At 42.5% G+C, this 13,580-nt stretch overlaps 1 protein-coding gene across 2 annotated transcripts; it reads right to left on the bottom strand.

Moving 5' to 3' along the window:
• Positions 1-2,087: 2,087 nt before the first annotated feature.
• On the bottom strand, positions 2,088-12,897 carry LOC105462380 (transportin-1). Of its 2 annotated transcripts, XM_011708914.1 has the most exons (15): positions 12,716-12,897; positions 11,644-11,719; positions 11,350-11,529; positions 10,909-11,257; positions 10,564-10,765; positions 10,055-10,463; positions 9,643-9,954; positions 9,322-9,559; positions 8,918-9,207; positions 8,252-8,350; positions 8,059-8,154; positions 6,683-6,758; positions 5,098-5,272; positions 4,330-4,456; positions 2,088-4,210 (listed from the first exon to the last, which is right to left on the bottom strand). In XM_011708914.1, exons 1-14 carry the CDS (start codon positions 12,818-12,820, stop codon positions 4,349-4,351), a joined length of 2,715 nt encoding a protein of 904 aa, XP_011707216.1. In that variant the 5' UTR covers positions 12,821-12,897; the 3' UTR covers positions 2,088-4,210; positions 4,330-4,348. The 2 variants fall into 2 exon arrangements, with proteins under 2 accessions (XP_011707216.1, XP_011707218.1); XM_011708916.1 differs by lacking the exons at positions 2,088-4,210; positions 4,330-4,456; positions 6,683-6,758 and having other exon boundaries at positions 5,162-5,272.
• Positions 12,898-13,580: the final 683 nt, after the last annotated feature.

Here is a 13,580-nt window from a genome sequence, read left to right as displayed (position 1 = left end):
AACAAAATTTTTTTTTTTTGGGAGGGGGGAGGTTGAAAGAATGATTCTCTCGATCCTTTCCACCTCCGCAGAAATCACGTTTCAATTCATCACGTGCTTCTCGATCGGAATGAGCGAATATGTATACAACTATACACGTCTATAATATAGAATTTCTTTCGCAATACCAAGTGCGGTAATAATGATTGTAAAGTCTAAGTCTAGGTCGTATTAATAATCTAATGCCGCGCGTTTGCTCGGTGAATATCGTGGCCTGTAAACCCGACTGCGTTTTACAAGGAGAATGTCCGCGGTCTCTTGACACGTGTCTCCGTGAGCGCATACCCAAGTATACTAACACGTCCTAAGTATATACCTTGGTACCTTGGCTACTTCGAAAGCATTTTCGGCCACCTGAGGCCAAAGAGGCTACTGATACAATGATTATAGGAATAATATGATCGGTATAGAATCCCAAAGGACGGGAACCTCCGCTCCGAACGCTGCCCGCACGAGGATTCATTACGATTAAATATAATACACACCGTATATATAGATATATATATTAATTACAATAATTATAGTATTAATTAAGAATTATTATGTTAATAGTTATTTAACCACGTGTATGGCTCAGTCTATTAAGCTAGTCTCATGCAACAACAACAATAAAGATACAACAATATATTTACTTGTGAGTTTATCGAGTTTCGATTCACATCGCTTATTACTCGGCTCTAATTTACTCGTATATCCTTCCTTTTTTTTTTACTTTTTTTTTTCACCCCACCGTTTTCTTCGCTTGCGATCACCCTGTTACTACGTGTGTATTCTCCACGCATACGTCTTCACACTTCAATTTTGTTCACTGACAATAGAAAAGATTGGAAATTTCAGATATCGATCGGCATCAATCACCTTTTGCTTTATTTCGTTTTGTTCAGTCCTCTATCATTGCAATATTTAGTTATAATAATTATGTATAAATAGACGTCATCTCACTGTTACTTTATAATCGTTTATAAATTTATTACCTCGATCTTACCGTGACTGAGAGCTTTTCGAGCGTTATTTGTAATGCGTAATCGCGAGCCACATGGTCTCTCGACGGGAGATGGGAACGTATCGATGTGAATATATCAACCGTGAGCGTAGCCGAAACTGTACCGAGGTCAAAGAGAGGAGAACAACGTATTTACAACCGCGGGAGGACATATCACGCGCATATCACTCTAAATTCTATTGCAATTCGAAATTTCGGCGGACCCGCGGATCGGCGGTAACGATTGAGTGCCTCTATTGTTTTACCGCCGACGAAATCGGCCGTTCTAGCTTAGGAACTATCGAGGAGAGTGAACGATGTAACTTGTGTGTGTGTAAAAAATCGTCTCGCGTCAGCCGTTATTGAACTCTTTAAATGTTATAATAACTCGGCGAGAAGTAAGGTGATAACAACGTTTCGATTTTCGTGTGTACATATATATATATATATATATATGCAATATTTACACATACATACATATTACATTTGTACCGCGGTAAGAAAGGATTAAAAACATGTGGCTGCGAATTTTTCATTTTTCAAAGCCCACGTCGAGCGGCGGCATGTGGCCCGGGTACCGTTACCGCTTTCTCTTTTTTCAAGCTCTTAAGTAATTATAAAAAACAGTAATATCACAAAAATTGCGCAGGCAGGGCAAGGAGGGGGGCCAGAGAGTTTTGGGATAAAATTATGACAATATACATATGCATATACCTATATTGCCAAGTTGACGAACGAGTGTGGATTCGAGTCAAGGAGCGGTCACGGAAAATTTGTCTGTCCGCCGCGCGCGCGCGATCCCTTTCCTTTCGCGGGAAGGGAAAAAAAGAGAGGCTTTTGCAACGGCGCGCGGGGCTTGTCGCGCGTGTGCCGTGAAAACGCGACAGAACGATGTGGAATTCCTTGATCGACGAGGCGACGATGAGGCGGAGATATCTTCATCGTCGCGTCGTACTTCGACAGTACGTTGATTCTTGAATTCTTCAATTTTTTTTCGAGGAGCATCTACCACTCTCGTCTTGCAGCTACAAAGAATGGAGTTTCAATGTAATCCCTCTTTTTTTTCTTTTTGGTTTTGAAAACGTCCGTCTCGCCTGCGCTAGTTCGGTTCCCGCCAGTTGGATCTTTTATTGATAGATTTCATGTTTGATTGACAATAGCGACTTTAACGATGGTCAGTTATTTTCTTTCTTTTTTTTTCCCCCTTCGTCCACGTTGTGCCATCTCCTCCGTTTATCTTCTTCCTCTCTCACTTGGTCTCGATGCGTGTGCGAGTAGGTGAAAATTAAAACATAGCTCTTTCTTTTATGTTGTAAAACTATTCAGAAATATCGCATTGTTGAAGGATCTCGCAGCTTCATGTCTGAGATGAATACACATATAAACTCAATCGTCGATAATACATATTTTTGTCACAATATGATTTATAGAATTGTTTCTCATTTTTCTTAAGTAACAACCGAGATAAAAACGCACATCACTTTAAGATAAAAAGGACTTGCTTACTTTCTTTTTAACTGGCCCAAGCAAGTGGGACTGGAATGACAGTGTTCTTTTTCTTTCTCTCTCTCTCTCTCTCTCTTTGAAAAAAAAAACACGATTTAAACGCAAGATTTCTTTATCCAGATGAGTTGTCGAGATCATTATATCGCGCAAATAAAATTAACATCGCCATAGATTTCACGTCATAGATTCGCTTGCTCTGTGAATCGTATCTGTAAATCGTTTTTTAAATAAATTCCTTTTTTGATCGATGACTTTAAACAATTCGAGAGACTTCGATAGATCCGGCAAAGATTTGAAATAATCTATTATAATGATTAACAAAAACGTCCATTCTAAAATGTATCCATCTATATTTACACTAATACTAATATGATACTAATTTAATATGTTTAACAAAAAAAAAAAGTAATCACAAAAAGTCTGCTAGTTAAAACATCGTATCATGTTTGGTATACGTACGTATACATATAACAATAGGATGCATAATATATAAATGTATATGTGTATATATATGCATATGCACGCATACACTTGAAATGTTTTACACATGATGACAAAGTTGTCGCGTAAACCTAATATCACAATATCAGCAAGGGAGAGAATAAAATAAGCAGAAAAATTTTGGTTCGAAACGACGGAATGGCACTTTCTGCGTTCTATCATGTGTATGTTTGTTTTCTTCTCAACGTATAAAAATACAATATATTCTCGAAAAACCCTCTGTACACTATGAAATTTCTAATAACGTATTCTACCTTGTATCATATTTATTTATCAAATAAGTAGTTCTACCTTGTCTCTAAAACTCTATAAACACATTCGAATAATCTCTTGCTTTCGCGCCCGTGCGCTCTCTGTTTCTCTCTCTCTCTATCTCTCTCTCTCTCTTTCGCACTTTCTCTTTCTCTCGAAGGAAAAAAAGGAGAAAAAAAAAGAAGGATCAATATCTAACGTATAAATTTTCGATCACAGTATTCGCGCGATCTCTATAACGTGAGATCTATGCTAAGTTCTTACGTTCCAACTGTTTTTTTTTTTGTGAGTTGGTTGCTCTCAATAATATTATATATATGTATATATATCTAATTATGTTAAAGAGCTGGGGCAGAGTTGGCCGTTGGCGCCAGCATTTGTGTCACGTTTTGACATACGTGAGAATAAATGTAACACTCTCGTATTCAGTGTTACCGCGGTAGCGCTAATGAAAGCGCTAATGGAGCGTACAGAGCGTGTACGTCACGTACACCCGAGGTATCAAGAGCCCGGGATTGCTGTTACGCGGATATACCTCGTTCCGTCTCTCAAAATGTAATAGTCGGTGATCCCCACAAAATTCCTCCCTCCCACCCCGAAATAAGTCCCATCCCCGCCCACCCACGCTTTTTTTTACTTTTTCGGCCAATGCTTATCTCTTGTCGTTCTTGCCTTTCTCGACTCGTTAACATTCTTTCACCCTTTCTCTTCGTTCTCTTCCGTTTGGCAGCCTCCGACCGGCTGCCAAAACTTTAAGAGGCACGCACCGCGCGTACCTCTTATCATTTTCCCCGAAAGCACAATAACATACCACGATGACACGGTAACGACAACGATGTTGATGAGAAGAGGCCGTGGTTTCACCCACCCATCCCAAACGCCCCTTGTTTCCCGCCCAACCCCGTTCGGCCTGCTGCATTACGCGGCCTTCTGGAAAGACAAACATCAAGTCGTCAAGTGAAAAGGAATCCTATCGATTTGCTAAATGTTTGTAGGCAAACAATTATGTAGATCTAATACGATGTGTTTAGGAAAATCGCTCAACTTACCGCTTTTAGGCGGAGCTGTTCAGACGCCGTACATGTTGTGGAGCCGCTCACTCAGCTGCGGCGGAAACTGATCGGAGAATCGTTTCCAATTCTCCTCACCCACTTGGTTTTTGAAAGTGAACAGTATCTAAACACAAGATAATAATCATAAGATCACGCCAAGAGAATACAATTTCTTTAAATTTTGGAAAAGGTAAAATAGGCCAATTATACAATAAAAATGTATTCATGTTTGCAATAGGAATTTGAAATAGGAATTTAAAAGATTGTATACGAAATTTTATTTTAAAATTTACCCTGAAAATCACGTTAATTGTAGGACAGCATAGTATTTCGAGAAATTTTATGTAATTTTCATTATTTTTTTTAATATGTACTACAACTTTATTGTAGTGCACAGAAAAAGAAATCACATAAAATTTGGCGAAATACTATGTTGTCCCATGATTAACACGATTTTCAGGGTAAATTTTGAAAGGAAATTCTCTCCGTGTACTACAACATTTGAAGTACAGATATGAATTCAATATAATTAAAGCCAATTTGATTAGACACCAACTAGCAATTTATATCAACGCTGCACAAATGAATTCTTTCAATTCCCAAAACACACTTTATACGATATATTTATAGTTGTATGTTTACTTATACAACGCGCATAGAACGATAATAAAATTTAAACAGATATAAAAAAGAAATATCAAGAAAGACAGCTTATTTATCTCCTGAGATGATATTTCTATTTGAGTTCGTCAGCTGTCGCTTTACCTTCTGGAACATCTCCTTCAGATCCTCCTTCGGCGCAGACCACGACGCCACTGCGTCGCAGAAGAAGATGAAGTCCGGGACGACGCCGGCCGGATTGACAGTGATCATTTGACACATACCTCTGAACGCAGAATCCTTTTCTTCGTTATCTCTTATGCTTCGCAAAGAAGTGCACCTATTGATAAATTTACAATCTCATTAGACATTGTTCAACTTCCTCTTCCAAGTGGAAAATACTTCGATCAATGAAACACGCGGTACTTTACTGGTATTCACTGATTTTACATATATTAAAGTTATACGTTTTACTCGATAAATTGCAAAAACGCTATTCTCGTTATATTAAATGATCGAAATATCTCTCTTTAGATTATAACAATCACATAGAAATATATATATATATGTATAGCCATATATATATATATATATGTATATATATAATATGTCTCTGGCAAAAATTGGACAACCAGCTATTTACTTTCATTCCCACAATTCACACAGTTATTACTTTTTTATAATTGCATTCGACGAGAGACGAAACGATTGGCTTACTGTGAGGCCAGTCCAATGCGATACTTAGCACTCTTATTTTCATGGCTCGAGAAATTATCGTTATTAGATTGCAGATATATATATAAAATTTATACATATGATTTTTACATGATTTTCAAAGTTAATGTTAAATAAAAACTATCAGTATTAACAGTATTAACAGATGAAAATTACAAAATAATGCACTAATTATTGCAAAGAGCGATCCCTGAATTGTAAGTTTAAGTGTCCAGCCTAGAACAAATTTTTATGTGTTTTGCAATGTATTACATAACTATATTAGACTATATGACTGGCGTCATATTTCACTTATTGTCTCATTAAGGCTGGGTTTACATTTGACATTTACAGCACGGCACATTGTGTAATTAGAACAAACGCAATTCGACAGAGATCGAGATGCCAAATTACCAGCATGCAGAATGAAATTTTTAATTGAACGGGAAAAAAAAATACTGTATGCGAGGTATTCGCGATCCCACCGGATAACGAGGCAAGAGATTTGACGCGGGAATATAATTCGCGGCGGCGAACAAATAAGAGTGACAAATGTAAACCTATCCCTGGTCTTGAGTATACTCGAATAAACAGGAGAGCTCGTAACACACTTGCATGGTGGCAAAATAAAGATTAGAGAATTATATTCATATATAACGAATTCAAATATATAAGATGTTATTGCGAATACTGCGAATATACTGCGAAAAACCATTGAGCAAGTTCATGCTGGCAACTGCAGGATAATAGCGGTTCCAATTTATTGTATGTAACGTATATGTGTAATACGCATCTCCCGGCCGGCTCGGCCGGGGATCTCTCGGGCCCTCGTAATAGCGCGAGAGGGAGAGTAAACGGCAATTGTTTATCGCAGCGTGGCTCACCATTGTGCTTCTTGCGCAAGAGTTCTTAGCAGCCCCTGATGCAATTACTCAGGAATCGGGAATGTAATAATGTATAATAATAAAGAGTGCTAATAAAAATAGAAGATAATATAATTAATAAGAATAATAATATAATAAAGAAATTTACACACCACTGTCGGACAAACTGCTGTAACATGGGGGCGACGTCGTGGGGACACACATAACCTAGGCGACCGATCGTTATGGCTACGGTTTCATTTTCGGTTTCGGTAAGTAGACAAGTGAAGTGTAGTGAAGTGACCGGAAACACAAACAATAAGACAAACTGATAGAGAACCAACGATCAACTCAGGCGAAGAAGAATTATATATATATATGCTCCGCTTGTAATAAACTTTCCAATTAATAATTCTCAATTAATAATTCAGTTAATTAAGAATCAAGTTAAACATTAACAATTAATCGAAGAGACAGTGAGAACACAGGTGTAAACATATGAGATACCGACAATGAAACATAGGCAATACCGTGCTATATTGTAGCTGCTGAAACAATAATCAAAATTAGATAGCAGCGTGCGAGCCCGTGTGATTTTGTATAAATACGGATCGGTATACCAAAAATGATCTCTCTCTCTTTCTCTCCCCCTCATTCTCTCTTTCTACTGTATATAAGAAATATATATATATATGTATGTCAGTATACAAATAAGAGGACAATAAAAAGGAGTAACCAAATTTGCGTTATGATCTTTAAAGGCCAATTCAAACAATTCAATCGAAACAATATAATCTGGGGCATTAGAAATATGCAAGCATAAAGTATATATATATATACATACACACACATACGCGGTAGTTTTTATATATATATACTGAATTGCAACATGTCTTTTTATGGCAATACAGCCGTATATGTATATACGTTCAAGCCTACAGGCAATCGCACACCACTAAATCAAGGTTCAATATACAAGTACTAGTTGCTTAAACCTGTCGATAAAACGTGCAGTCGCGATTCATGTATATGTAACACGCCAAGTCACTGAACTGTGTAGTTCAAAAAATCGTTGCTCAAAAAATTACTAAAAAAAAAAAAAAGAGAGAGAAAATAAATATATGTGTACTTATGCACCTAGAGAGCTGGGATGCCACCAAATAATTCGATCTAGCGTGAACAATACTCTAAAAATTACTGGGAGACCTTTCATTAAACAACGATCGGATGTAACTCTCGGTCCATGATTGTGCAATAATAATAATAATAATTACGTCGTAAAGGCTGATCTCTGCGAATGAGAAGTTTCCCAATGTGCACAAAGAGCAGCACACAGTCGTGACGGAGTGTAATTTCTTAAAGTCGGCACGGGGAAAGATAGCGATGTATAATATGTAAATGGGAATCGACAGATTCTGTTGTCGGCTCGAGTCTCACACTACACATTGCTTTCTATTCGTTTCAAAGTATATGCTCGGTATATATCATATACGGTATCGTTCTAAGGAAAGAACTAAGATATCCGTAAAGGTCGAACTGACTGACTCACCCGTATTTTCTAACAGCGTTTTCGGCGTGTCCGGTCGGTTGATGATTTCGATGAGCTGTGTCAAAATTAACGGGATATACGCGCTCGTGTCGGGACCTGTAAAGAGCAAATGAGATAAGCGATAAACCTCATTTGTCCCCCTCCTCCCCTTCCCCTCCCCCCCCAGAAAAATGTCGCTTTCGATTTTATTTACCGAGTTTTATCGAAATTTCGCCGATCGCCCATGTCGCGTTGTTACATACTGATATGAACTGCGGATGCAAGTTTTGTCCAAGTATTGGCATAAACTCCGCTGCGGGTGTCAAGACAAAATTCATATTAATATATACATTTATAATGAATTTATAATTGGGCTGGTGATTTGCTTCGAAGGCTTCGACATTCGAACTTCGAAGCTTCAGCCATTAAATCTTCGAATTCTTTCGAAGCTTCGAAGTTTCGAAAAATACATTCGTGCAAATGACAAATTTATTCAGAAAATTTATAATGAATTTATAATTGGGCTGGTGATTTGCTTCGAAGGCTTCGACATTCGAACTTCGAAGCTTCAGCATTAAATCTTCAAATTCTTTCGAAGCTTCGAAGTTTCGAAAAATACATTTACAATGTCATTTACTCTAAATATACAAAATTATTCCTAAAAAATTTGAAAGTATTACAATCTAAAATATTACAAATCAATAATTAAACTTGCTACATGTATAAATAAGATAATGATCAATAAAACAATCCAAATGACCAAATTCAAAATTTTAATGTACTTTTCAAAACTTTGAGGCTTCGAATATTCGATGTAGGTAAAAAGTAACAGCCCAAATTTATAAATGACTTTAGTATCCAGTATCTTGTGTACACTTACGTATGCAGGGGAGCACGTGTTGGAAGCAAGCTTTCGTAAGATCTCCTAATAGAGCGAAACTACTCTGTCTAACCTCGGGCATGGTATCCTGCATACATTGGTACAACAGCTGCATAACGTTGCTGTTCATCACTAGACGTTCCATGTGACCGTCCAGCCCTTCCGCTAATCCGCTAAGCAGGTCCAATGCGACGATCATGAAGTCCTTATCGGGTGCCTCAAACTGCTCTGGACTTTGCGTACTTGCTATATGCTGATTGAGCGTTTGCTCCACAAGTGACACGCACCGCCTGCAAAGTGAAACAGCATTTTTTTATTTATTTATTACAAAAATAATTTATAACAGATCGTTAGAACCGACAGTACATGAAACGGATTTAAGGCCGATTAAAGGATTGTCGTACCTGTAGACGGGTTCGCAATATGGTAAGAAACCCGAACGCAACGCGGTTGCTACCGAAGAGAGGCATTCCAGCAACGGGAACAGATCTTTATCCTCGTCCTTCAGCACGTTCCACTTATTGATGAGAGGCGGCATCAGTAGATTGATGTAGTCTGGCCTGTTCAGGTGATGACCCACAGAATCGGCGAGAGTGCCGATCGCGTCGTACAGAATTAAAAGGTTCTTATGCTGATATTTACCTGCGTGGTAGGCCAATCGCACATTGATTAGAAAGATGCGTCTTCCAGAACGAGACGAGAATCAATCGTGTGTATGTACTCACTGAACGCGAAGACGAGCGTTTCGAGAATGAATCCGAGGTAAGGGACCAGTTCGGTGCACGCCTCTTCCTCCAAAGTTGCGAAAGCGGAGCAAGCGGCCTCTTGAACACGTTTGTTACTGTCGAGCACTCTCTTGAGCAGTTCCGTCATTAGAGGTTTCAAATGCGTCTCGTGAGGCTGCGCACAAACCCAATGCGCGTAACGGCTCAGCGTCCAACAAGTTATGGCACGCACAAGGGCCTTCTTGTCGCTCAGACAACTGATCAGATAGGGAATAAGCTCCGACAAATGTGGAATCATGCCACTCATACATCCTGCAAACACGAATCAAATCTCACTCGATCGTACTTTGATTATCAAAGAGGTCTTTTTAATTTATAAAGATACTTTAGGGAAAGAGGAAAATACGCGCACCTTCAGCGATAGCTCCCAGCGCCAGAATACCGGATTCCTTGATCTCCCAGGACTGATGGAAAAGGGTCTCCTTCAGGATCGGTACCAAAACCGGCAGGAGCTCTTCCCTGAAGACGTTAGCCAGCATGTCTAGCGCAGCGGCGGAGCATTTCCTCAAGTTCCAATCACTCAGAGTCGAGTCGTCGTCGCATCCATCCTCGACGTCTATGTCCTCGTCGTCGCAACCGCCGTTCACACCGCCGTTCTCGTCGGTGTGCTTATTCATACCGTTGGCGTGATGCGAGTGATGCGTCTTGGATTTGTGAAAACGTGGCCGGATGTCCTCTTCTCTGTCCGGAATCATTTCGTCCTCCTCCACGTCTCCTTTCAAGAGGATTATGTCAATTTCCGAATATTTCATACCTTTCACCTGTTGAAAAAAAAAAAAAAGAAAAAGAACGTCGAGAATTAAAATGGAAAAGCGACAACTCTTGTGTACTAAGTTGTAGACTTAGAACGAGAGAACTTACTAAGATGGGTACTAATCGCGGCAGATGTGGCGCAAGTGCCTCCTTGCAAATTGGTTGCTCCGCTAGTGACAACCAAAATTCGCACGCCTCCAATGCCACTCCTTCGTCAACGTCCTGAGTTCTCATTAGCATGTACTCTATTATATTGTGCATATGTGGTATTAGTCTATCCATTCGTACCTCGAGCAGCATCACCAGTGCCCTGTGCAAGAACACAAAAGAATGAAAATATATATCCATCTTCCTGTTAATGATATAATATTTAAGAGAGAGAGAGAGAGAGAGAGAGAGAGAGAGAGTGTGTGTGTGTGTGTGTGTGTGTGTGTTTTCTCCGCCACAAATTACCTGCACACGTTCTTTCGGACGTCGGAATCATCATCTGAAGCTAAGTGGAAGAGATTCTCCAAAAAGCTGTCTATATGTATCATAAGCGCCTGCGTGCGTTGAATGATGAACTGATTGACGCACGCTATCGCGTGGGATCTGATCTTGGGGCTCGAATGTCTAAAGAATTGGAGGAACTTTGGAATCAGAACGTTCAACGGGCGATTCAGAGCGTCCGAGTCCAATATCTCCGCCGAGTCCTCGCAAATCTTCTGGAGGGCGCCGAACGCGCCCTCGCAAACGTTGTAATCCTGCGAGTCCAACATCTGGCACAGCGCCGGCAACAATTCCGGCCAAGTTGTTAATTCACCTGCTCGCGGAAAGTACATTTCAATCGTCAAAAGAATTTAAATACACACTCCGTCGTCACATTTTTTTGTGTGAAAATGCGGTATGACGTACCTCTTGACGCGACGGTGGTGATCAAAATACCAACGGTCGCGCGAATCAGCGGCGATGGGTCTCCGACAGCTGACAGACATTCTTGCTTCACGAAATTTATGACTTCCGGTACAAATTTATGGAAGTACGTCTTAACGTTGTTCTTCAGTATCAGTCCGCTCAGAGACCTGGTAGGTTCGTCTTAACAGAAAGTGGATCATTAGTTTCATGTGTACAAATTGTCGCCGAGTGGAAAAATAAACTTCCAAAACTCCCAATTCGGAGAGAGAGTCGCATTATTCAATTCCAACGTACCTTCCGATGTCAATTTCGTCAGAACAAAAATCAAGTAGTTATTAAAATCCGGGAATTTGTTCAACTCTTCCAATTTCTAACGAGAGAATTCCAGTTAAGGAAAAAAATATAACGTGAGAGTAGCTATACACTTGTCAGTTGTGGAAGCAACGACAAGAGGCATGGTATATAAATGAACAGGGGCGGGGGGGCGGGGAGGAGAATTTATATTTATATTTTACGGGGAGAGAGATCGGATTCGCGTTTCCCCGAGGAGATAACACGGTCGTCGATAAACCGTCGATCGACAAAGCGCGCGATCCGCGTTGTCGTGCATTCGGCACGGGTGTAATTTTCAATAGGCGCGGGCGGTTTCGCGTTCGCGTAGCAGGGCAGCCACCGGCCCCCCTCCGAGGCGAGGGGGCACCCGGCGAGGACTCGGCGCGAAAACTATCGATCAGAGAGGAAGCAGCCACGCGCTGGGGAAAACAACCGTCCCCCCGCGCGCGCGAGCGAGCGAGCGTGCGAACGAGCCGGAATCCCCGCGCGACCCCGCTCCGCTCGGCGGCGGGGCGTGCATATTTCGTTAGCATATTTCCAGCTCCGCGCCCGCGGTGCGTCGGGCACGCTCAAGCCCGGGCGGCGCGGCGAGTCCTGGACGGCGATCGGGGCGTCGGACGCCCTGGAGAAGCGAGCGAACGATCGTTTGCGCGACGCTATCGAGAGCGAGCGGAGCGAGAGAGAGCGCGCGCGCGCGCGCGCGCTGTCTTTCTCTCTCTCTCTCCCGACATGGAGATCGCGTTCGCGCGTAATTAATTTCCTCGAATCGCTCGCGGACGGCATCTCGTCCGGAACGCCAGACCGGGGAAAAGCGAACGCACGACGGTGCGGACGGGCCTCGCTCGCGGCGTGATCGCGCGCGCGCGCCGCGTCCCTTTTTCTCTACACACTCGCGCTTCACTCCGCGGGGGCCACGTATGGGCGAGCGGCGGGCGCAGCACCACACCACACACAACGACGGGGGGCGACGACGGTCACGAGGATCACCCCGTCGCGACGGATTCTCGATCAACGATCAGGTCCGAAAGGATACTTGTTGTACGGCCCGCTGGGTCGCCGTGTCCGGGCTCTGCGACTCCTTGAGCAGCGTCAGGATTTGCCTGAGTCCTTCCTCCTGTGGTGTCCACGCCATTTTCATCGTGTGTTTTTCAACAGCACCACTGTAACGCGCAGCCTGCCTTCTCTGACCTCGCAGATAAACGGAAGCTTCCTACAGCGCTCTCTCTCTCTTTCGCCTCGCCTCCCCTCCACCCCCTTCGCCGCCGGTCAGCCAGCCAACCCCCTCTGCTGCCGCGAGCGCGCGGAGAGCCAGGACCGTGGTTGCGCGAGGGGGCGCCACGCCCTTCCTCCGCGCCTGTCCGTTCCGTTCCGTGGCGGGAATTGGGAAAGACTCCGATCGTGCGTTTCCGCCCGGCCGTTTTCTCTCTGATTCTCTCTCTTCGTGGCGGCTCGTTTCGGGAAAACTCGATGAAACCGGATCCCACACGCGCGCGAGATCCGGTTCGCGAAATTAAAGAATCCCTCCTGCGGGCCTATCGTACACCCTGAAGAGCGTCCGCGGGTGAGTTCGTTCTCACACACGGGGGCACCTCGCGCGCGTGGGAACGTCGATCGCGCGAGAGAGCGGCGCCGAGCGCGAGGCGAGAGGGATTTTGAAACTGGAACTCCCAGCCGGTTTCCGGTGTCGCGCGGATCGGCGCGGGAAAACGCGCCTTTGCGCGACAATGGAAGTTTCGCGATCGATGTGGGCAAGGATGTGCCTCGGGGAGTCCTTGCGCGTTCGCGCGGAAGCGCATCTACGAAATTGACAACAGACACGATCGGAAATAACGCGATCGAATAAATTTATATAGCCTCGATCGAATTTCCAATTGAGATCAGCAATTAACATCGACAGA

The sequence above is a fragment of the Wasmannia auropunctata genome, unplaced genomic scaffold (assembly GCF_000956235.1).
Source record: "Wasmannia auropunctata unplaced genomic scaffold, wasmannia.A_1.0 LD336099.1, whole genome shotgun sequence".
NCBI lineage: Eukaryota > Metazoa > Arthropoda > Insecta > Hymenoptera > Formicidae > Wasmannia > Wasmannia auropunctata.
This window is presented reverse-complemented; position numbering and strand designations above follow the sequence as displayed.